This window comes from Tasmannia lanceolata, unplaced genomic scaffold (genome assembly GCF_043159265.1).
Source record: "Tasmannia lanceolata isolate RefF3 unplaced genomic scaffold, GAP_Taslan_0.1 ptg000006l, whole genome shotgun sequence".
In the NCBI taxonomy this organism is placed as follows: domain Eukaryota; kingdom Viridiplantae; phylum Streptophyta; class Magnoliopsida; order Canellales; family Winteraceae; genus Tasmannia; species Tasmannia lanceolata.
Window position 1 is genome coordinate 30,422,604 of NW_027518683.1, and position 23,017 is coordinate 30,445,620.

At 40.4% G+C, this 23,017-nt stretch overlaps 1 protein-coding gene across 1 annotated transcript; it reads right to left on the reverse strand.

Moving 5' to 3' along the window:
- Positions 1-4,670: 4,670 nt before the first annotated feature.
- LOC143878916 (uncharacterized) lies at positions 4,671-21,487 on the reverse strand. Its single transcript, XM_077381130.1, has 5 exons — positions 20,983-21,487; positions 13,657-13,799; positions 9,018-9,416; positions 7,393-8,961; positions 4,671-7,313 (listed from the first exon to the last, which is right to left on the reverse strand). Exons 1-5 carry the CDS (start codon positions 21,485-21,487, stop codon positions 4,671-4,673), a joined length of 5,259 nt encoding a protein of 1,752 aa, XP_077237245.1.
- Between the last annotated feature and the right edge of the window lie 1,530 nt (positions 21,488-23,017).

The following is a 23,017-nucleotide window of genomic DNA, read 5'->3' on the forward strand; positions in this document are numbered from 1 at the left end:
ATCTCTTGAAGATTGGAGGAAGTCACAACAACCAAACCAAGTTGAAGAAGTTCACTCACACGTCAAGGAAGTCCAAAGAAGTGCCAAGGAGCAAAGACATTCCAAGAAGACTCAAGGTTCTTTACTTTTAAAATGTATTTGGAGTCCTCTTGATATATTTGTAGATGCACTTTCAAAATGTTTTTCAAATGGTTTTCATAATTAACTTTTTATATCTTCGAAAACCATACACACAACCAAAAATGTATTTGAAAACCTTGGACCAAAGCCCAAAGCCCAAAGCCCATGGCCCAAAACCCTAGATTTTTATATGTTAAAATGAATTTTCAAACAGGGCCGGTCGACCGGGGTGTCCTGGGCGACCGTGGCAAGGTAGCTGGAAATCCAGCACTTGCAAGAACAAAGCGGGTAGGTCGACCGGGGAGCCTCGGGCGACCGTGGATATGTTTATGTCAAAGCAGAAACAATTCAACATGGTTTGGGCGGGTGACCGCCATAGGGCTGGTTGATCGTGGATAGTGTTTGATCTTAAAGTTTAAATCAAACAGGGAGACCTCGCCGGTTGACCGCCATGGCTCGGTCGACCGCGATGGTTTGAAATTTGAAAAATATATAAGTGAGCTCGATAAGGACGGGTGACTGCTGTACCTCGGTCGACCGCCGCGGTCTGAAAAACTAGTCATTGGGGCGCATGGCTTGACTTTTTCAACCTGGTTTTTTACAGTTTTGCCCCCAAACAGTCTTATTTTGAGATGGGCTATATACACTATCCAAACCTTTCTAAGTTACCTTTTGCAACATTATTTCAAATCCTTTTGAACCTAAACTTTCATATCAAAGGTTAATCCTCCTTGAACTTGTATTTTACATTCTATTGAGAGGATCTCCATAAGCTTTTACATTTTATCTTTTCTTTGGAGAGTGTGTGAGCTTTAACTTTTGTAATCCGCCTATCAAGAGGCTAAGAGAGAGTTCTTTCTATTTAGTTCTTTATTTGTATTGGGGGTCTCTGATTCGGCCTGGTAACAAAGGTGAATCCATTGTAAAGAGGGAGTTTTCCCTCGCAAGACTTCGTGCAGAAAGTGGTTGTTCCCTTAAAGTTGGAGAAGATGCTTGTACGGCTTGGAGATTCGCCATTGAAGAATTTTAACTTTAGTGGAGTACCCAAGGAGATAAACTTGGAAGAGTGGAGTAGGTCTTGTGATAGACCGAACCATTATAAAATCTTGTGTTCCTTGTGGATGCTTTCTCTTCTCCTTCCCTTGCACATTGGTGATTGGTAATCTCTATCCTTTATTTATGTTTATTGTTTATTGAACTATGATTAAAGAATATAAATGATAAGTATTATCTAAACCCTAAATCGATTGTCTTGCTTATTTAAACAAGGGTTAGATTAATTAGTGCTTAATTAGTAAATTAATTTTAATAATCCACCTAATTAAGCCAATATTTTTTAATTAGCCAATTCATCCCCCCTCTTGGGTTGTCACACTTGCATTTCATTTCGTATCAGAGCATACGCTCTTAAAAAGATTTTTAAATTTAAAAATCTACAAGAGAAAAGATCCATGACAATCCAAATGGATTTTGAGGAAGGCCGATCCGCTCTAATTCCAACATTTTTTTATGGAACGAATTATAGAGGTTTGAAAGTGTAAATGCTAGCCTATTTCAAATACATAGATTATGACATGCTAGATGTCATGAAGAAGGGGTATTCTATTTCAAGGAAATGCAATAAAAATGATGCAAAATTATTTTCATTAAATTCAAAAGCTACGATTATATTATGTTGTGGATTATTTTCTATTGCTTTTGAGAAAATTTCATCATGTACAAATGCAAAAGAAATTTGGACTTCTCTTGAAAATATCTATGAGAAAAATATTTGTCTCTTTTCATCAAATGATGAAATGTTGTCCTTGGACAAAAAAAGACTTTACAAAAATCTTTGCAAAAGAAAATGCTTTCAAACATTCAATTTCCGATTTAGAAAGTCAAATTGAAAATTTGAAATTGGAAGTTAATGAAAGCTTAAAGAGAAATGAAGAATTAAGTCAACTAAGCAAAGTTTAAATTAATAAAAATGATGACTTAATTAAAAAATGCAATATCCTTGGAAAAGAAAATGAAAGCCTTGAAAACACAAACATGGAATTAAATGAAAAATATAAACTTGTTTGTGAAAATGAAGAACAATTAAAAACTAATTCATCTCATTAAATAGATTGTCTTAAAAATCAATTAAATGAGATAAAGTTAGTAAATGAAGAACTCCCAATGAAGAATCAAAGAATACAAGAAGATAAAGACAAACATGCATGTCCTCATTTGTATTCTTGTGATTCTATTTGTTCCTCATCTACCAATTTTTATTCTTGTACTTATTGTGGTAGATTAGGGCATCACAAATCTAAATGTAGGTTTAGATTTGTGAAATCAAACAAGTTTGTTTGGATAAGAAAAAATACACTCCCACAAACAAACTTGAGTGGAACCAAAGTAATTTGGGTTCCAAAGTCTCCCATTCAAACTATTCAATGAATATGTTAATATAAGGGGTTGTGCTTAATTGTTACATCATATGCAATTTCTTCTAGATACTTCACTTCATGATTAATATCTTGTATCTAGATCACATGAACTTCATTGTTGTTTCATTTTATGCTTGAATATAGATACTCATAACTATGTATTCTCAATAGAATGTGTCTATGTTCATAAGAGCTTAATGATCGCATCATTTATCAGCTATAGTCTATAAGGAAAACAATGTTATATTTGTCTTGGACTATATTTTGTACTACATTGAATATCTCTTTAAAAAATCCATCTAAGTGCAAAATCACATCATTATGCACTTAGCATCCTCAAGTCAGGTTTGTTGGATCGTGCTCTCACCTTGGCTCATCGACCACGGTCAATTTTCTCCTTTGCAATGGGCATCATCCTCTTGTTCCTGACCTCTAGCGGATTGTCCGACGAGGTCGATTCAGATCGCTCACTTTGGCAGGATCCTTTTGGGCAGCAGTGTTCACTTGGTAGATCTGATGGTCATTGTGGTTTGAACGTCTCGGTTCGTTCCTAGCGTTCGCAGCATGGCCAAGCCAGGCCGTTGGTGTGCAGTTCTAGATTGATCTCTCCAAGCTTTTATTGGACCCATGTGGGCTCCTTAGTGGTCTAGGCGGGAAGTTGCAGTGGGATTTCCAAGATTAAAGGGCTACGTTAAGTGCCATAATTACATGACGCTTCGAATTTCAAACCGCACCCTTGGATCATGACACGTGTCACTCAATGGCTCGGGGAGGCTAAGAGTTGCAAACTGATTCATTCGTCGAAGTAGGGCACTTCCATGAGAAGGGGCGAGGGCTTCCAGTCCTCCTCATTCTTCAAAGGCATCAAATAGCTCAGAAGATTCAGTTCAGTAGACGAAAAAGTTCAGTGTGGTCGAGCAGAGCCGTCTTCCCTTCGTTAGAAGGTTTTGAGATCTCAGGGCTCCTACGTTCGCCTATTTCACTCTCCCGATCCTTAGTATGTATTCTTCTTTTGTTTGCGTTCTTTTTCGTCATGTCGGTAGGTGTAGGACGAGTTCAAAAAATGGTGGAACTCTGGCCGAGTCTTAGAGGGCAATTCCTATTTGGAGAGTTACCATTTTCAAGACCAAACCCTTCTCTATCTTCATTTAGAAAATCACAGAGGGTTTTGAAAAGAAGAAGCAGGGAGTAGAGAGAGTAACCTACAAACCATCCACCATAATCCGACCTTCTTCCTCTGCTCAACCTTCATTAGCAATCATCATCTTCTTCTTCCATTTCACCCTACTACGCAGCTCCCCAGTTGCCGCCACCTCCACCTTCCTCTATGGAAACCCCATCTACAGACTCCATCCATCTCCACCACCCAGCTCCCTTGTTGCCGCCATCTCTACCTTTCTCAAACCCATTTCAAAACTCATATTCCTCAAATCAACCCAAATTCCAACGACCACCATCAGCCACCCCTAGCATCCACCCTCGCCACCACGAGCAGCCTAACGTCATCTCCACCCATTATATACAGGATTTTCATATCATAATCGCCATTACACAACTCGTCTCAACACATGTGTCACGGACCTTTGGTTTGGGATTGAGGTCCGTGCGGCACTTGCGTTGCCTCACAACAAGCAAGTAAGCCTAGCAAGGTTATGAGAATCAAACCTACAAAACAAACACAAATGGAGTGCTAAGTTTCCAAACACACACAAAGCAATAGGGCACACGAGTAGGCAAATGTTAAGCTTTATTGATGATTCCAAAACAAGTTACAATAGGATCATGCCAAAAGGTCTACAACTCCTAAGGGTCCCCGATCACCCGTTGACTAGAATGGAATCCCTGCTAGGATATGCACTAGTAATGCACCACTCGATGGCCAACCAAGATCTCAGGGTAAAGAGCTTTAGCTACCAACCCCCTTAACCACCAGTGGCGACCAAAGGTGCTATAAACAACAACTTTTGAAGACGCTACGAGACGAGACGAGACGGATTTTAATACCAACTACGTCCTCACTACACCATGTACATAGGCATGAGTCTTACATATTACATTGATAGACCAAGTCACGGGCCATAGGCCATGCGAACAGCGCTGGACGAAATGGCCACGTGACACTCCCCCACCTAATCATGTCGACGCCCTCGTCGACATTGCGTCCGTGTAGGTATGTATATCATCTTCAGTGAGGTGGAGCTTTTCCCTTGGTTCCCAACTAGCTTCTGAGTCTGGTAGGCCTTTCCACTTGATGACGTATTCTAGTGTCGGGCTTCGAGAAGTTCCTCGCGGCTTGGTGCGTTCAGCCATGATACCCTCAACTTCAGGTGTGAAGGAAGTTGCGTGCGGTTCCTCTCGAACTGATGTGTTTCTGGTGTTGTCTTCCTTATCGGCTCGATAGGGCTTCAAACAACTGGCATGAAAGACAGGATGGATTCTGAGCCATGAAGGGAGTTGGACCCGGAAGGAGACGTTACCAACACGCTCAAGGATGGGAAGGGGTCCTTCATATTTTCGAACCAAGCCTTTATGCACTTTACGGGTAAACTTGAGCTGGCTAGAGTTCAATTTGACTAACACCAAGTCACCAACTTTGAAGTCATCTGGTCTTCTATCCTGATCCGCCCACTTCTTCATCCTCCTTGAAGCTTTCTCCAAATACGCTCTGACGATGTCTACATTTGTGTGCCACTCTTTTGTCATATGATAAGCAGGGGGGCTATTGCAGATATAACCAGCAGCGATGGAATGGGGGGTGGAAGGTTGCCGGCCAGTCGCTAGCTCAAAGGGGCTTTGATTAGATGCAGAGCTCTTTTGTAAGTTGTAGCAAAACTGCGTTACATCGAGCAGGTGAACCCAATTTCGTTGGTTGGCGCTGACAAAGTGCCTCAAGTATTCTTCAAGTAGGGCATTGACCCTTTCTGTCTGTCCGTCGGCTTGGGGGTGTAAGCTGGAAGAGAAGTTTAACTTTGTGCCCAACAACTTAAACACTTCGGTCCACAGGCGGCCTGTGAATTTTGGGTCCCTGTCACTGACAATATTCTGAGGAACGCCCCAATACTTCACAACATGGCAGAAGAATAGTCTAGCTGCCTCCTCTGCACTGCAATATAATGGCGCTGGTATGAAGGTTGCATACTTTGAAAACCTGTCCACGACCACTATGATGGAGCCAAACTCCCCAACTTTGGGTAAGCTCACAATAAAGTCTAGGGAGATACTCTCCCAAGGTCCTTTCGGCACCGGCAACGGGTCTAAGAGTCCCAAGGGCTTGTCCCTTTCCACCTTATCTTGTTGGCAAGTGAGGCACGTCCGAACATACTCTTCCACATCATCGCTCATTCGAGGCCAGTAGTAATTACGTTTGACCAGGGCGAGAGTGCTATGAATCCCAGGGTGCCCTGCCCACAGAGTATCATGGCATTCTCTCAAAAGTTCCTTCCTTAGGTCACCTGATCGTGGAATGTATATTCGACTCCGCTTGGTCCGTAGGAGACCGTTTTGGGCCCAAAAACGCCGTGATTTCCCCGCCTTCACAAGCTGCATGATAGTTTGGGCAAATGGATCTTTCTCAAGCCCTTCACGGATACGGTCTTGTAGGTTGCTCTTTATTTGACACATGGAGGCATGTTCATCCAATTTCAAGGTGGCCAACTCAGCCTTTCGACTAAGTGCATCGGCTACATGGTTCGATCGGCCCGGCTTGTATTCTAGAAAAATGTCAAATTCTGCAAGGAAATCTTGCCATCGAGCTTGTTTTGGTGACAACTTCCTCTGGGTTTGGAAATAGCTTGTGGCTACATTATCGGTCTTGACAAAAAACCTGGAGCCAAGAAGGTAATGTCTCCAAACTCGCAAGCAGTGTACTATTGCGGTCATCTCCTTTTCTTGCACGGTGTACTTTCGTTCAGTGTCATTGAGTTTGCGGCTCTCATAAGCAATCGGGTGCCCTTCTTGCATAAGCACACCACCAATAGCATAGTCTGAGGCATCAGTCTGAACTTCAAATGGCAGCGAATGGTTTGGTAGCTGTAGCACTGGCTCCACCATAACAACATCCTTGAGATTCTGAAAGGCAGTATTACATTTTTCGGACCATGACCACGGGCGATCTTTCTTCAACAAGTCTGTCAAGGGAGCCGCTCGATTTGAGTATCCTGATATGAACCGCCGATAGTAGTTAACAAGCCCGAGGAATGACCGAAGTTCTCCCACCTTGGTTGGAATTTGCCACTCTTGGATGGCACGGACCTTCTCATTGTCCATGCGAATTTCTCCTCCACCCACTTCGTGACCCAAGAACATAATACGCTCCTGAGCAAAAGAGCACTTCTCTAGCTTCACATAGAGTTGGTTGTTTCTGAGTACCCCAAGGACCTTCTTTAAATGATCGCCGTGTTCTTCGAGAGTGTTGCTATATACTACAATGTCATCGAGGTAGACCACTACAAACTTGTCTAGAAACTCATGAAACAAACCATTCATCAAAGTACAAAAGGTTGCAGGGGCATTAGTAAGGCCAAATGGCATCACCAAGAATTCAAAGGCACCATACCTTGTTACACAGGTTGTCTTGGCCTCATCTCCTTCTGCAATTCGCACTTGGTAATAGCCTGATCGCAAATCCAGCTTGGAGAAGTATCTGGCTCCTCCCAGTAGGTCAAACAAGTCAGCAATTAGGGGGATAGGATACTTATTCTTCACAGTCAGCTTGTTGAGGGCCCTGTAGTCAATACACAATCGTAGGCTCCCATTATGCTTCTTTTGGAATAGAAACTGGGGCACCAAAGGGGGCCTTTGAAGGCCTAAGAAACCCTGCTTCTAGTAGCTCATTGAGTTGTCTCCTAAGCTCTACTAACTCCGGAGGGGCCATTCTGTAGGGGGCACGGGCTGGGGGTATGCTGCCAGGCTCTAGCTCAATTTTATGGTCCACTGCCCTCCTTGGCGGCAGCTTCTTGGGTAGCTTCTCAGGCATGACATCTTTAAATTCTTCTATAACATCTTTGATGCTCGGGGGAATGAGGATCTCCCCCACCAGTGCCTCTCCCATTTTTAAGGTTGCCACGAAGGTGGGTTCCCCTTTCTTTAAACCCTTCTTCAGCTGAAGGGCCGTTAAGTGTTCGATGTCTTTCCTCTCTTGTCTAGTGGCAGGAATCATACAAGGTGCTTTTTCTCCAAACATACATAGGGAGTTTAAGTAGGGCATTGGGACTGCTTTGGCCTGGTTCAAGAATTCTATCCCCAAGATGATATGAAAATCATCTAAGGGTACTGCCATGAGATTGGTTGTTCCAGACCATGCCCCAATCTTGATTGGTACACTCCTTGCTTTCCCAGTGACGGGGCGGGCCTCTGAGTTTACTGCCTTCATTTTCCAGTCATCTTTTTCGAGCTTCAACGCCAAACGTTTTGCCTCTTGTTCTGAGACAAAGTTGTGTGTAGCACCTGTATCGATCATAGCCCGAGTCATCTTTCCATTGATGCATGCTTCAATGTACATCAAGCCTTTGGATGGGACTCCTTTAGAAAGAATTTTCTTGGCACCTTGTCCCTTGATAGCACTGCACAGGCTTAGAGCTATCATCTTTGGTTCCTCCTCATCTTCTTCCTCTTCGCTCTGAGCGTGGGGTGAGGAAGCTGAACCTAGCAAAGCATTGACAGTCCCCTTTTTTGGGCAAAACTGAGTATAATGTGGACCGGTGCATATGAAGCACGGCCCCTGTGACGCAGAAGTTGGCGCCTCATTGTATTGTCTGGACCCCTCTCTGTGATAGGTTCTCCTATCGCCCCCTGAACCCTGGATTCTTCCTCTTGTGCTACTAAAAGACCGACTAGAGGTATTCATGTTGCTGGGAGGCCTGTTGAAGCTGCTAGATGGCTTGTTGTTGAAGTCTTTCTTCCTGTTTGTTGCGTCATCCCCCACATGATCAAATAACTTTTCTGCTTCGATCATTGCCGTGGCAAGGTTCTGAACTCCTCTTCTTCGGAGCTCTGTCTGAGACCAAGGCTTTAGTCCCTCCATAAATTGAAATAGCTTGTCCTCCTCTGACATGCTCTTTATATCAAGCATGAGAGTCGAAAATTTCTTCACATATTCTCGAATCGACCCGGTTTGTTGAAGGCGCCGTAGGTTCTTTCGAGCAATAAACTCCACATTCTCAGGCATGAATTGTGCCTTAAGTTCTCGCTTCATGTCTTCCCAACTGTCAATAATACATCGTCCCGCTTCAATCTCTTCATAACGGGTTCGCCACCACAATTTGGCATCATCACTGAGGTACATGCTGGCCGTAGTGACTTTGGCCTCCTCATCAAGATGTGTTGCACGGAAAAATTGTTCTATATCGAACAAGAAGTTTTGTAACTCCTTAGCATCACGGGCACGGGCGTAGCATCGTGGTTCAGGAACTCGAACCCTGCTACCCTGTCCATCACCGTGACCACCTATGCCATTACCGATGGTCCCATGAGTAAATTCACCTGGCCAGTGAGGGTCTCAACTTGCTTTCGAAGATCCTCCATCGCGGCCTGATTCAATAACTCAGCAAGAGCATGGACTCGCTCTTCTACCTCTTCTATCATGCCCTTGGTCTCCACACCAAGGCCTTCTGTCAATTCGGCAAGATTGAACTGTTGTCGCTCTACCGCTGTCACCCTTTCCTCAACACCAGCAATCCGTTCTCTTGTACTTCGCACCAGTATTGGGTCTTGCTCATCATAGACCTGACTAGACTCCGGAGGAAGTGTTTGGGTAGCATTCTTCTTCGCCATTTCTGAATTTAGGTAGGAACTTCTGCTCTGATACCAACTGTCACGGACCTTTGGTTTGGGATTGAGGTCCGTGCGGCACTTGCGTTGCCTCACAACAAGCAAGTAAGCCTAGCAAGGTTATGAGAATCAAACCTACAAAACAAACACAAATGGAGTGCTAAGTTTCCAAACACACACAAAGCAATAGGGCACACGAGTAGGCAAATGTTAAGCTTTATTGATGATTCCAAAACAAGTTACAATAGGATCATGCCAAAAGGTCTACAACTCCTAAGGGTCCCCGATCACCCGTTGACTAGAATGGAATCCCTGCTAGGATATGCACTAGCAATGCACTACTCGATGGCCAACCAAGATCTCAGGGTAAAGAGCTTTAGCTACCAACCCCGTTAACCACCAGTGGCGACCAAAGGTGCTATAAACAATGACTTTTGAAGACGCAACGAGACGAGACGAGACGGATTTTAATACCAACTACGTCCTCACTACACCATATACATAGGCATGAGTCTTACATATTACATTGATAGACCAAGTCACGGGCCATAGGCCATGCGAACAGCGCTGGACGAAATGGCCACGTGACACATGGCTTGTGGATCAAGAAGCAAAGGAACCAAGAGCTTGCACCTACATTGGAGACATCATCATTTGAAGATGTTCAAGTCAAAAACTCAACATGAAGATCCCACAAGTTCCTAGCAAGTGTCAAGAAGGAGCTTGAAGTTGAACATGCCATGGTGACACTTCACGTACCTTACAACATGCATTGAAGATTGGAGGGAGTCATAAGAGCCGAATCAAGTTCAAGATATTCACTCAAGCCGAAGAAGTCCAAGGAAGTGTAAATGATCATAATTATCTTTCGTTCTAGGTTGCGTGATTTTTTGCACCCGGATTAGATCCAGTTCTCTATTATTCTAAACTACCAAGTTATGGTGTTTAGAGTAAATGATTTTTGATAACATTCCAATTTTAGGACATCGTCTAGGATCTTACATCAGGAAGCATTTAGCATGTATTTGCATTTAGGTTGCATTTTGTGTAGAGAGTCCTTTACTGATTAAAGTTACACAAAATGGTGTTGTCACTTTTGCTTTGGTATTCGATGACTATGTCATCTCTACCAAAGAGGGGAATCTATAGACACTCATATTTTGTTTTGCTTTATCCAACAAAGGATTTCATTAGCTTTCATCATGATGAGTCGGTTTCGTGACTACTTTCATTTTCCACCGCTTTCCTTCAATTTCCATCTACTTTCCCATATTTTCGAAAAGAATTTCTTCTACGGAAAATTTGAATTCTTCGGGAGTGGAATTTCAGTCAACTTGAGCGGGATCTATCACTTTGAAACAAGTTGGGATTTTATCGAAGTAAAGTCCCTTTATTATTAATTTTCGAATTTGCAAAGGAGGGTCCACTGTGGAGAAAATCAGTTTTTACGAGTATTAGCCAATATGAGTGGGGTTCAGTAAGGTTAAATTGGAACCGGGCCTGCTATTACGAACTCCCAAATTTTATTTTCAAGTGCGGAAATGGGGCACTCCATTCGAGTTTGAGAGATGGTCATTTTAGAGGAGAGATTTAAGCAACTACGAGCGGGACCCATATTATGGTTTACAAGCAAAAAATTATTCTATGAATTTTGGCCCGAGCATGTGAGCCCACTCGGGTTCTGATGTTGTTTAATTCATGAATTGTGGCCAATGTGAGTGAACTCACCAATTATGCTTCAAATTAAAATTCATCTCATAGGTGGGGCCCGCCTAGATTTTGAAAATCTAGTTTTGCTACTAAAGGTCTTGGCCTATCTTTGGAGAGATTTTTTTTGGTAATCTACACATTCTTGCAAAAAGAGAAGATATATTTTGGGCAACCGAATTACACAATGACCCGAAAGTGATTTCTTCCCTTTTGGAAACGAGATTGATAGCGGTTGCCGATTAAATTGATTTTTTTTTAAAAAAAGAGAGATTTAAAAAAGGCAAGGGAAGAGCTTGGAAAGCAAGAGAAGAATGGCCATTTATACTGTATAAAAGGAGCGTTGGGTCTTCCCCAAAAAAAAAAAAAAAACTCTCGTTCCTCCCTCTCCATGGCAGACCACTCTTAGCCTCTCTCTCCATGACCACATCCATATCCATATCTATAATACTTTCCACCACCCCAGAGTCATCATCACATCTCTAGATTAATCCCATGGGCTATTAACACACCCCATCAGCAAACATGACCATGACCATTATCCCCATGCATTATACTCTTAGCCTAAATCCCATCAACCACCCCGTAGCTTAATCATTAATCATTCTAATAGGACATACCCATCATCTTATAACTACCATGGCATCATCTCTCAGCCATCCCATCTCATCCCTCATCAATCCTTTAAATATCCACTCCATCAGACATCTCAATTAATTCCATCGACCCATAGCTACACCACATACCATATACAACTAATACCAACAGACTTTACCCCATTAGATCCACAAGCCTACATCCCATAGCTTAAAAACTAACGAGCCCACATCCTATTAAATCCAACAGACCCATCCAACAACCCTCCCTCAACCATAGTACTGGAGGCCCATAATCCATTTGATCAACCCTATCCAACCGTTCATCCTAGCACACCAACAACCTATTGGTGGCATTCATCAACGATTGGCGAACGGAAGGAGCAAGAAAGAGCTTTGAGGAGTGTTACGCGGATCGACCCCATCCCTCGTAGAGGAGGTAGGTACTTAAGGGATCATTTTTTTCAGTTTGCATGTGTGTTAGGATATGTTCATGTTAGGCCATGCACGTACAGATTTATATTAGTTTGCTCCATGATTAAGAGCATGTTTAATAAGATTTATGATTATTGCATTCTTGTTAATTAGTAGTCTGCATCATATTTCTTTTTATGTTTGCATGTATATGCTTTCCTCTTGATCTTGACTTCCATCTGAAACCCTTAAGATATGGAATCCGAAACCCAAACCCACTTTCAATATCCAATTCCTAAAGCTTAAAAACCCAACTTTTTTGAAGGTTCATTAATCCACCCATGATCATGAATCCAAGAATCCAAGCCTATTGTTCCTAAATCCATGCACTATTTGAATGTGCTCTGCAAACCCATATGTGCTATGCATATAAATGGATGGCCAAACCCACATGTGTTGTGCATGTAAATGGATGGCCGAACCCATTATGAACGAACTCATGCATGTGCATGTGCTGTGTGCATCTATTAAAATAATTTTGTATATGTGAAACATGCATCCCCTAAAGCACATGTGTTGGGCACATTCAACAGATTTGATCCAAACCAACTCGAGCCACTTCCCACTTGATTCAACCCGAATCCCAACCTGGTCCACCTCTGACCGAAACTCAGCCCCAACCCGGTTCAGCCCCAACTCGGTTCAGCCTAACCCAACCTAGTTCCGCCTGGGCCTCACCCACCCAGCTGCACTCCAACCTAAAGTAGCACTCCGACTCGAACCGCAACTCAGCCTCAACCCGGTTGAACCCCAATCCAACAGACCCCTGCCCAACATTGCCCGGCCTTCGCCTAGATTAGTGCCTAACATATGCCCAACCGAGTCTGGACTCCCCCAAACCAGTGCCTAATCCATGCTTCGCCTTAGCCTAGCTTTGCTTTCCAGTGCCCAACTGGATACACCTTGAATTAAACATCCAACGCCCAGAGTGCCTATCCAGTGCCCAACTGAATACACCTTGAATTGTACATCCAGCGCCCAGAGTGCCTATCCAGTGCCCAACTATACACATCTCAAATTGTACATCCAGTTTTCAGAGTTGCCTACCAGTGTCTATGGGTTGCATACCTTAAAGTGCCTATGATTTGCATGCCCCTTGACCAATGTGCACTCTGTACACACCCAATGCCTAGAACCAACACCATGCCCGTCCACTGTATGCATATTTCTAAACCTATTGAGAATACAGTGTGTAGTATATGCAACCAATTTGACATGCATTGTGTACACATGCTATAATCGGTCCAAATTTTGTCTATGTACATGCATATACATGCAACCACTTCAACATGCATTGATCCGATTGTGTGTGCTGTTCACATGCATGCTACATATTCAATACAAGTGAACGTGTTACACCGTATGCATCATCTGAGCCCAAATTTTAAACCCACATGAGTTCCACTTCAACCCGACACCCAAGGCTATATAGGTTCTGACCCAAGGCTCAAACCATCCATGTGTTATGTGCACGTGTAGCCTGCCTAAAACCGGTCCAAACCCGAGTCAACTCAGGTCGAACCTATGCGGACCCAACCTGGTCCAGCCCAAGTCAACCTAAAGCCATGCATAACCAATTCCAAACCCATTCCTGCAACCAAATAGCACCCAGAAACCGATTCCTGCAACCAAACAGCACCTAGAAACCTATTTCTTGCAACCAAACAGCACCCAGAAACCCATTCCTGCAACAAAACTGCACCCAGAAGCCCATTTCCTGCAACCAAACCGCACCAAGAAAACCATTCCTGCAACCAAACAGCACCTCAAAAGCCATTTTCTAACCAAACAGTACCCCAAAAATCATTTCCTGCAACCAAACAGCTCCTATAATTCATATCCCGCAACCATTCTTCTACCTCTTTTCTTCCCCTTCCAAAGCCCATCTTTTGCATTGTTCGTAGTTGCATGTTTAGTTAATTTTTCTTGTGTGATCTCGTATGTTTAGTCATTCTATCATATGTTTAGTTTCTCCATTTGTATGTTTAGAATTTGCATGCGTAGATTGTTTGTTTTGTTCTTTTGCATGTTTAGAGTAATTAGTTACTTTCTTTGCATGCTTAGTTGCTTTGTTAAATTTGGAACTTAAAGAAATTCAAAAATCCTAAGAATTTAAAGAACTCAAGCTATTCAAATTGGAAAACTTTAATTCATAATCTTAACCTCCAAAATCTCAAGTTCTAGGTTCTAGGATTGGAAACTTAGAAATCACACTTTAGTTTCCCAGTAGAACTTTTAGATCCAAACTTCACAAAATACTAAAAATGCAACTTAAATTCATTGCATTAGTCTTAGGAGCATGTAACGTAGTTCAAACAACCTAATCCAACTCAAGTTAAGCCATCAATCTCATAAAACGTAAAAAACAATATGCATGTAGGATGCACTCCTGGTCCGTATGAGTATAAACTGTGAACGGCGAAAATAAATCATCTCGGATTCCCTCAACTTAGATTTTTTAGGAGAACTTTCACATAGATTGAATCAAACTAAATTAAGAGAATAAAAAAAATACATCTAGGAACCACATAGAGATAAATTTTAGGATGTATGTCATGTAGATCATATCAAGAGGGTTTAAATGAGCCTTTTAAAAGAGATTTAAGTGAGTTAACCTTTGGAATTGAAGACTGGATTACCGGGCGAGAAAGGTGCATATGGTGTATTCATCATACCTTCCATTCTCGTAATCAGGTAACAGATCTAGATTTTGGGATCGCAGATCATTGCAGCGTCACTTATGTGTCCTAGGTCCCTTACCTAGGTGGAGCTCTGGTCATCATCTTTTGCGTGAAATTCAAATTTCTTTAGTAATCCCAAGTTCACGAAAAAGATGATTCATATCAATAATAAAAAAGCACGCCACTCACGTAGGTACCGAGAGACCAAGAGAGGCGGGTCACGCCCCTCTTGCGGGATCGGGCCCTACAATAATAATCAATGCTTATATAAGCAGTTAAAGATAAACATGATTGAAAATAGAGATAAAAGAAAATGATGATAATCCTAATCTAAACAACCTACTACAATCTCCAAAGATCTACATGATTCAATCTAATATTCTTTGACACATGGATTACTTCCATAGGAACAAAGGCCACGGTCTCAGAATACTTCAATAGGAACAAAAGGGAAATGATATTAGCACTACAATGTTTTGATATTGCACGAAAGCTTCTTCTCTTTTAGGTGCCGTTTGGATACCTGAATTTGTGAATCTTGGATTTCCTTAAAAATCCTGGATGGGAGATGAGAGGAGGAGACTGATGCAGGTGCATCTCGTAAGATTGCTAGATCAACGGTCCACGTTGATCTCTATGTTTTAGATCTATTAGGATTTTTCAATTTTACAATGATTGTGTTAGAGATTTTAGGGATCTTTTGGAGTTTCATTATGAGACTTTTACTTAGGAAAGAAGTTTGTGTTTTAGTCAGACGTAAATTAGAGTTGAGAGTTTTTAGGAGATTTACCTACTTTTTCAAGTAGTGATTAGTTTGATTCAAAATTCATACGTCTTTCCTATTGTAAAGCAAAGAGGAAACATCCTCTATAAATATTGATTAGTTGGAATGGAAAAATCAGCTTTTATTGATTACGAATTTTGCCGTGTTGCCTCGGAAAGTAGCTGCCTTGGAAATTTTGTTGCCTTTGGAAAGAAATCCAACACATATGAGCCGTAGCCATATGCTGCTATACTGGTTCGTTCTACACTTTGTTGTCCATCTTCTTTTGTTTATTTTTACACCCTTTCTTCTACCTTCTTCTTAAACCCCGTCATTTTCCACTATGAATAGCACCATGCTACAACAGATTGTACCACCCATGTTACAATTTCCTTTATTCTGCACTGATTAGCAGCCCATCTGCAACCCAGGAATTAACCACAACAAACTCACCTTAAAAACTGACCACAACCTCCTTCCTAGTCACAAACTGCCCCTATACTTTGTTTCACCTTAAAAATACCCTTCTTTCTGTTGGATAAACTCTTGGGGTCAAGTAGATTAGTTCAACAAAACTAGTGATATAGCATATAATTGAATTGAAAAGTACGAAGTTACCTTTGATTATCTTGCAAGTAACCCGCGAATATGTAAGCAAAGATCAAAGTAAATACGTAAGAAAAATGAAAAGAGTTAAGTGGTAGAGGTACGTTACGGATTAACGCTACCCTTAAGATAGATTATCGCCCCACCACGCTAGGTATGCAATCGGGTTCTCTTGTGACCTATCTCCAGGATACAACACCACTATCTTTTGTCTTTGACGGTGTGCACACACCGACTCGGACCTTGCAAACAGAATCTATGCTGAACGAATTTGCCAAGCAAAAGATGAAACTTGGAAACTCTTAAAGCTCGTTGATCAAAGCACTTAGATATATGCTTGATCGGAAAATACAAAAATCAGAAAAATGCATATGTGAACAGTGTATAAGAACTAAGAAGAAAGTGGAAAAACACATATGTATATGAGAGGTGTCTTGTATATATATATATATATATATATATATATATATATATATAGAGGAAAGTGTCTCTAGTGTCTCCCCTAGATAAGCTTATCTACTCTTCCCTTTAAAAAAACACAGTGGGCCCACGCTGTTTGGATGATCTAAAGCATACATTTGATAGGTCCTAACATAGATAGGGTGTGCCCAAAAAATCAGCACCAAAGGGTCATCCTAGAACTTCATTTTGTTGGGCACACCGTGTCCAAAATGGGTACCACAAGGCACCACAAAACGAAGTTCTAGGATGACCCTTTGGTGCTGATTTTTTGGGTACACCCTATCTATGTTAGGACCTATCAAATGAATGCTTTGGATCATCCAAACAGCGTGGGCCCACTGTGTTTTTTTAAAGGAAGGAGTAGATAAGCTTATCTAGGGGAGAGACTAGAGACACTTTCCTCATATATATATATATATATATAAGAGAATTGCACCCATCTCTCGGTGTACCGTTGTAAAACGGTCAAGAGAGTAAGCATTGAAAGACATTAAAATAATAACAGTTATTATTGCAAAACCATTAAAATAATGAGAGGATGCAATGTTACAGTGCACCAACATTAAAATAATGAATGGCAGCAACATGTATACGTTATATCATTTAAATAATGATCGTTTGAATTTGATTCAAAAAAAATATCAAAGCTTTAAAGACAGCTTTAAATATTTTAAAATTTCAACAATCCCCCACATGAATCAAAATTCAAAAAAAATATCAAATCAAATATGGGCAAATTTGAAATATCTGCAATGGGTGAAGATGTCTTGTGGAGTTAAACCTCCACTTAGTGTTCATATATTCCAGTCTATAAAGATTCCAAGTGAACTATGTCTTGCACATACACAATGAACCAAGGAGCTTACACATACGTTGGAGACATCATCCTTGGAAGATGTTCAAGTCAAGAGTTTAAGTCAAAGATCCCACAAGCTTGCCTAGCTAAGTGCCAGTAGAAGCTTGGAGATGAACCAGCATTGGTGACAACCTCATGGACCATTTAAGATGTTCAAAGAATGGAGGAAGTCACAAGACCCGAAGAAAGTTGAAGATGTCCAAGAAAGTGCCAAGGAGCGAAGATATTCCAAGAAGACTCAAGGTTCTATATTTTTAGATTGTATTAGAGTCCTCTTGTAAAATGTATTTGTACTTTCAAATGGTTTTCAAAATAGTTTTAATAAATAAATTTAACATCCTTGAAAACCATCTACACTCCCCAAAATGTATTTGAAAACCTTGGACAAAAGCCCAAAGACCATGGCCTAAGTCCCTGAAACTTTTATATTTAAAACTAAGATTTCAAAGCAGAGCTGGTAGACCGAGGTACCCCGGGCGACTTCGATAAGGTGGCTTGAAATCCAGCACCTACTGAAACATAGCGGGGCAGTCGACCGGGGCCTCCAGGGCGACCACGGATGTGTTTCTGAAAATCCAGAAACAATCTAGCATGGTTCGGCCGGTCGACCACCTTAGGGCCGGGCGACCGCGGATAGGGTTCTGGATAAAAAATAATATGTCCAGAAAGCTCATGGCGGACGACCGCGACATACCCGGTAGACCGTGGCTGTTCGAATTTTCAAATTATAAAGTGAGTGCCCGATAGGGCGAGCGACCGCGACACCTCGGTCGACCGCGCCGGTCTAGAAAAGTTATCGTTGGGGCTCAAACCGCTAGTTCTTTCTTAGCCCGTTATTTACGGTTTTGCCCCCAAATGGTCTTATCTTTGTATGGGCTATTTATACCCTATCCTAGACCAACTAAACAACTTTTCAGCAAATCATTTCACATCTATTTTGAACCTAAACTTTCAAATCTAAGGTTTATCTTCTTCTATGCTTTGAACTTGTGTATTTTACATTCAACAAGAGGATCTCCATAGGCTTTTCATTTGCTTATTCTTTTGGAGAGATTTGTGAGCTATCATTTGTGTTATTCGCATATCAAGAGGCTTTGAGAGTTTTTCTTTTTATTTCTTCATTGTAATAGAGGGTCTTCGATTTGGCCCGGTAAGAAAGGAGAATCAAGATTGTGAAGAGGTATTTTTACTTCGGCCTTTGTGAAAGGAGAAGCTTGGTTGTAATCGAGGGTCTAAGATTCGCTGTTAACAAAGGTGAATCCGGTGCAAAGGGGGTTTGTTCCTTTAGAGTTGGAGAGGTCTTTTGTACTGCTTGGAGATTCGGCTTTTGTGGAATCTCAATATTAGTGGAGTACCCAAGGAGATAAACTTGGAAGAGTGGAGTAGGTTTTGTTAATAGACCGAACCACTATAAAAATATTGTGTTCCTTGAGGTATGCTTCTCTCTCATCTTCTTGCACTTGGTGATTGGTAATATCTAAACCCTAGTTTTATTGTCTTGCTTAATTGTACAAGGGTTAGATATAAATAGCTTAAATTTGAAAATTGATCTTAATATCACATTTAATTTAGCCAAAAATTTTAATTCGCCAATTCACCCCCCCTCTTGGGTTGCCCTACTTGTATTTCAAGGATCATATGGTACACTCAAGGGAATACTATCAAATTTGTTAAATTTTCTAAGAATCTTTTCAAGATAATGAGATTGTGTCAAAAAAATCCCTTTTGAGTTTCTAATTATCTTAATCCCTAGGAAGACATCTGCCAATCTAAGGTCTTTCATGTCAAAGTTCTTTGACAAAAGATTTATAGTATCATTTATAACATCTAGACTCATACCGATGATTAACATATCATCAACATAAAGGCAGATCAAAACTTCAGAATTACCTTCAAATCTACTGTATACACATTTATCATAATCATTTATGGTGAAACCATTTGATAACACTACTTTATCAAATTTCTCATGCCATTGTTTTGGCGCTTGTTTTAAACCATAAAGAGATTTTATAAGTTTATACACTTTATGTTCTTGACCAGGGACAACAAATCCCTTAAGTTGTTGCATGTAAATTTCATCTTCTAATTCTCCATTTAGGAAAGTGGTTTTAACATCCATTTGATGGATTTCTAACTTATAGATAGCTGTTATAGCTATCCACATTCTTACTGTTGTAATCCTTGTTACAAGAGAATAAGTGTAAAAAAAGTCTATCCCTTCTTTCTGTTTAAAACCTTTGGCTACTAATCTAGCTTTAAATTTTTCTGTTGATCCATCGGTTCTAAGTTTCTTTTTAAAAATCCATTTACAACCTATTGGTTTGCACCGAGGAGGTAAATCCGTTAACTCCCATGTGTTATTTGACATAATGGATTCTATTTCACTGTTTATAGCTTCGTTCCAAAAGTTTGCATCCAAAGAAGACATAGCTTCCTTAAAAGTAGGTGGATCATCCTCTACCAAGAAGGTATAAGTGAGAGCCAAAGTCAGTAACTTTCTTTGCCCTTAGACTTCTTCTAGGTTCTACCTATAGGTTAGCTTATTCTCTACCTCGTTTTCTTCCTTTAGATTCTTAGTTTTTCATTTGAGGAATACCAGGACTACTAGATGCAACTTCTATTTGAGGTATTAAAGTTTGACTCATACTTATTTGCTTAAGAGGAAATACATCCTCAAAAAATTCGGCATCTCTAGACTCTAATATAGTGTTTACATCTATAGAGTTATGTCCAGATTTCACCATTAGAAATCTATAAGCTGCACTGTTTTGTGCATACCCTATGAATATACAATCCACTATTTTAGATCCTAACTTTCTTTTCTTAGGGTGAGGTAAGCTCATTTTAGCCAAACTCCCCCACACTTTAAGGTATTTAAGACATGGTTTTCTACCTTTACATAACTCGAATGGAGTTCCATTTTCATTTTTATAGTGTATTTTATTTTAGTATATGATAAGCTGACAATAAGGCTTCCCCCCACATGTTGAGTGGTAGCCCTGAACTAGTTAACATGACATTTACCATGTCAATTAGAGTCCAATTTTTTCTTTCTGTAACTCCATTTTGTTATGGAGAATAAGGTGCCGTCACCTCATGAATAATTTCATATTTTCTACAATATTCAGAAAATTCATTTGAGGTGTATTCACCACATCGATCTGATCTAAGTATTTTAATCTGTTTGTCTAATTGATCTTTCCACTTCAGTTTTATAGGTTATAAATTTTTCTAAAGCTTCATCTTTAGTTTTAAGAAAATATATTATTGCAAATTTTGATTTATCATCGAAAAATATTATAAAGTATTTATTTCCTCCTCTAGTAATAGTGTTCTTAGGTCGCAAACATCACTATGTACTTAGTCTTAGAATTTATGAATTTCTTTCTATTGATTTAAATGATTTTTTGCTAAATTTTGATTAAACACATATTTGACACTTTGGTTTTTGTTCAATGAAAATATTTAGAATCATACCTAAGTTCATCATTCTTTTTTATAGATTGAGAGTTTACATGTCCTAATCTACCATGCCACATATCATAAGATTCAACAATATAAGCAGAAAACTCAGAAACTTTATTGATTTCATTCATGGATACATTGAGCTTGAATAGACCCCCACAAGCATAACCCTTTTCCACAAACATCCCACCCTTGGTAAGAATAAACTTATCAGATTCGAAGATGAGCTTATAACCGTGCTTGTTCAACAAGTAGCTGGAGATAAAGTTCTTTCTGACTTTTGGAACATAAATAACTTGGTGCAGTGTGAGAACATTGCCGGAAGTGAGTTTGAGATCAACCTTCCCTTTCCCCATGACTTTAGCCGTTGAGGTGATACCCATGAAAAGTATTTCGCTTTCATCTACTTGATGATAGGTGACGAACGCACTTCTATCATAATAGACATGTATAGTGGCTCCAGTGTCAACCCACCAATCACTCACATTGAACACCATATTCACTTCAGAGCCTACGGTTATAAGCTTCTTCACTTCGGTTCCTTTAATAACAGTCCAGAATCCTACCATATTGGCTTGAGGAGTGGGTTTAGCTTGAGAGTTTCCGACATTTTGGGAAGTGTCCTTCTCCTTTCGATGTCGACATTGTCAAGCATAGTGTCCTAGTTTTCCGCAATTGAAACAACAATTTTTCTTCTTATTCTTATCTATTTTTTTATTACTTTTGAAGTGGTTTTGGCTCTCCTCATTCTTCTTGTTTCAATGAGTCTCATGATTTCTATTTGATTTCTTTTCACTAGTCTCAACAAGATTGGCCTTGGAAATGAGTTTCGATTCTTTGTCATTTTGATCACGATTCCTATATTCTTCTACAATTCGAAGTGTCACTAGGAGGTCTTTTAAAGATAATTGCTCTTTCCAATATTTAAGACTCTTTCCGAATTCCTTCCATGAAGGTGGAAGTTTATCAATAATGGCCGTCGAATGGAAGCGGTCAACCATTTTAATTCCTTCCGCTAGGATCTCATTCAACAAGAGTTGGAATTCATGAACTTGCCCTAAGACGGATTTTTCATCTACCATCTCAAATCTAAGATAGTTTCCAACTACATATTTTTTCACTCCGGCATCTTTGGTCTTGTACTTTTTATCTAAAGCATCTCACATTTCTTTTACGATCTTCATTCCACAAGAAACGTCATACAAGGAATTCGTCGTGGCACTAAGTATGTAACCACGACACAAAAAGTCATCATTTTCCCATTTTTGTTTGACAACGGATTGAGCGGGCTCATGTTTTTCAGGATTAGATTTGGGTGTGCTCAAGACGTTGGCGACTTTAAGAGTTGAAAGCCAAAAGAGTAAGCGTTGCCAACGCTTCAAGATCAATCTGTCAAACATCTCGGGACGAGTGTAATCTTCATCGGCCATGTTGAACTAATCCAAATAATCTATCTTAAGTTTGTGGGATAAAATCTTTGGGTCAAGTAGATTAGTTCAACAGAACTAGTAATATAGTATATAATTGAATTGAAAAGTACGAAGTTACCTCTAATTATCTTGCAAGTAACCCGCAAACATGTAAGCAAAGATCAAAGTAAATATATAAGAAGAATGAAAGGAGTTTAGTGGTAGAGGCACGTTATGGATTAACGCTACCATTAAGATAGATTATCGCCCCACCAGGCTAGGTATGCCATCGGATTCTCTTGCGACCTATCTCCAAGATACAACACCACTATCTTTTGTCTTTGATGGTGTGCACGCACCAGCTCGGACCTTGCGAACATAATCTATGCCGAACGAATTTGCCCAACAAAAGATGAAACTTGGAAACTCTTAAAGCTCATTGATCAAAAAGATGAAACTTGGAAACTCTTAAAGCTCGTTGATCAAAGTACTTAGATATATGCTTGATTGAAAAATACAAAAATCAGCAAAGTGGATACGTGAACAGTGTATTAAAACCGAGAAGAAAGTGGAAAAACACATTTGTATATGAGAGGTGTCTTGTATATATTTATATACATAGAAGAGAATTGCACCCATCTCTTGGTGTACTGTTGTAAAGCGGTCAAGAGAATAAGCATTGAATGACAT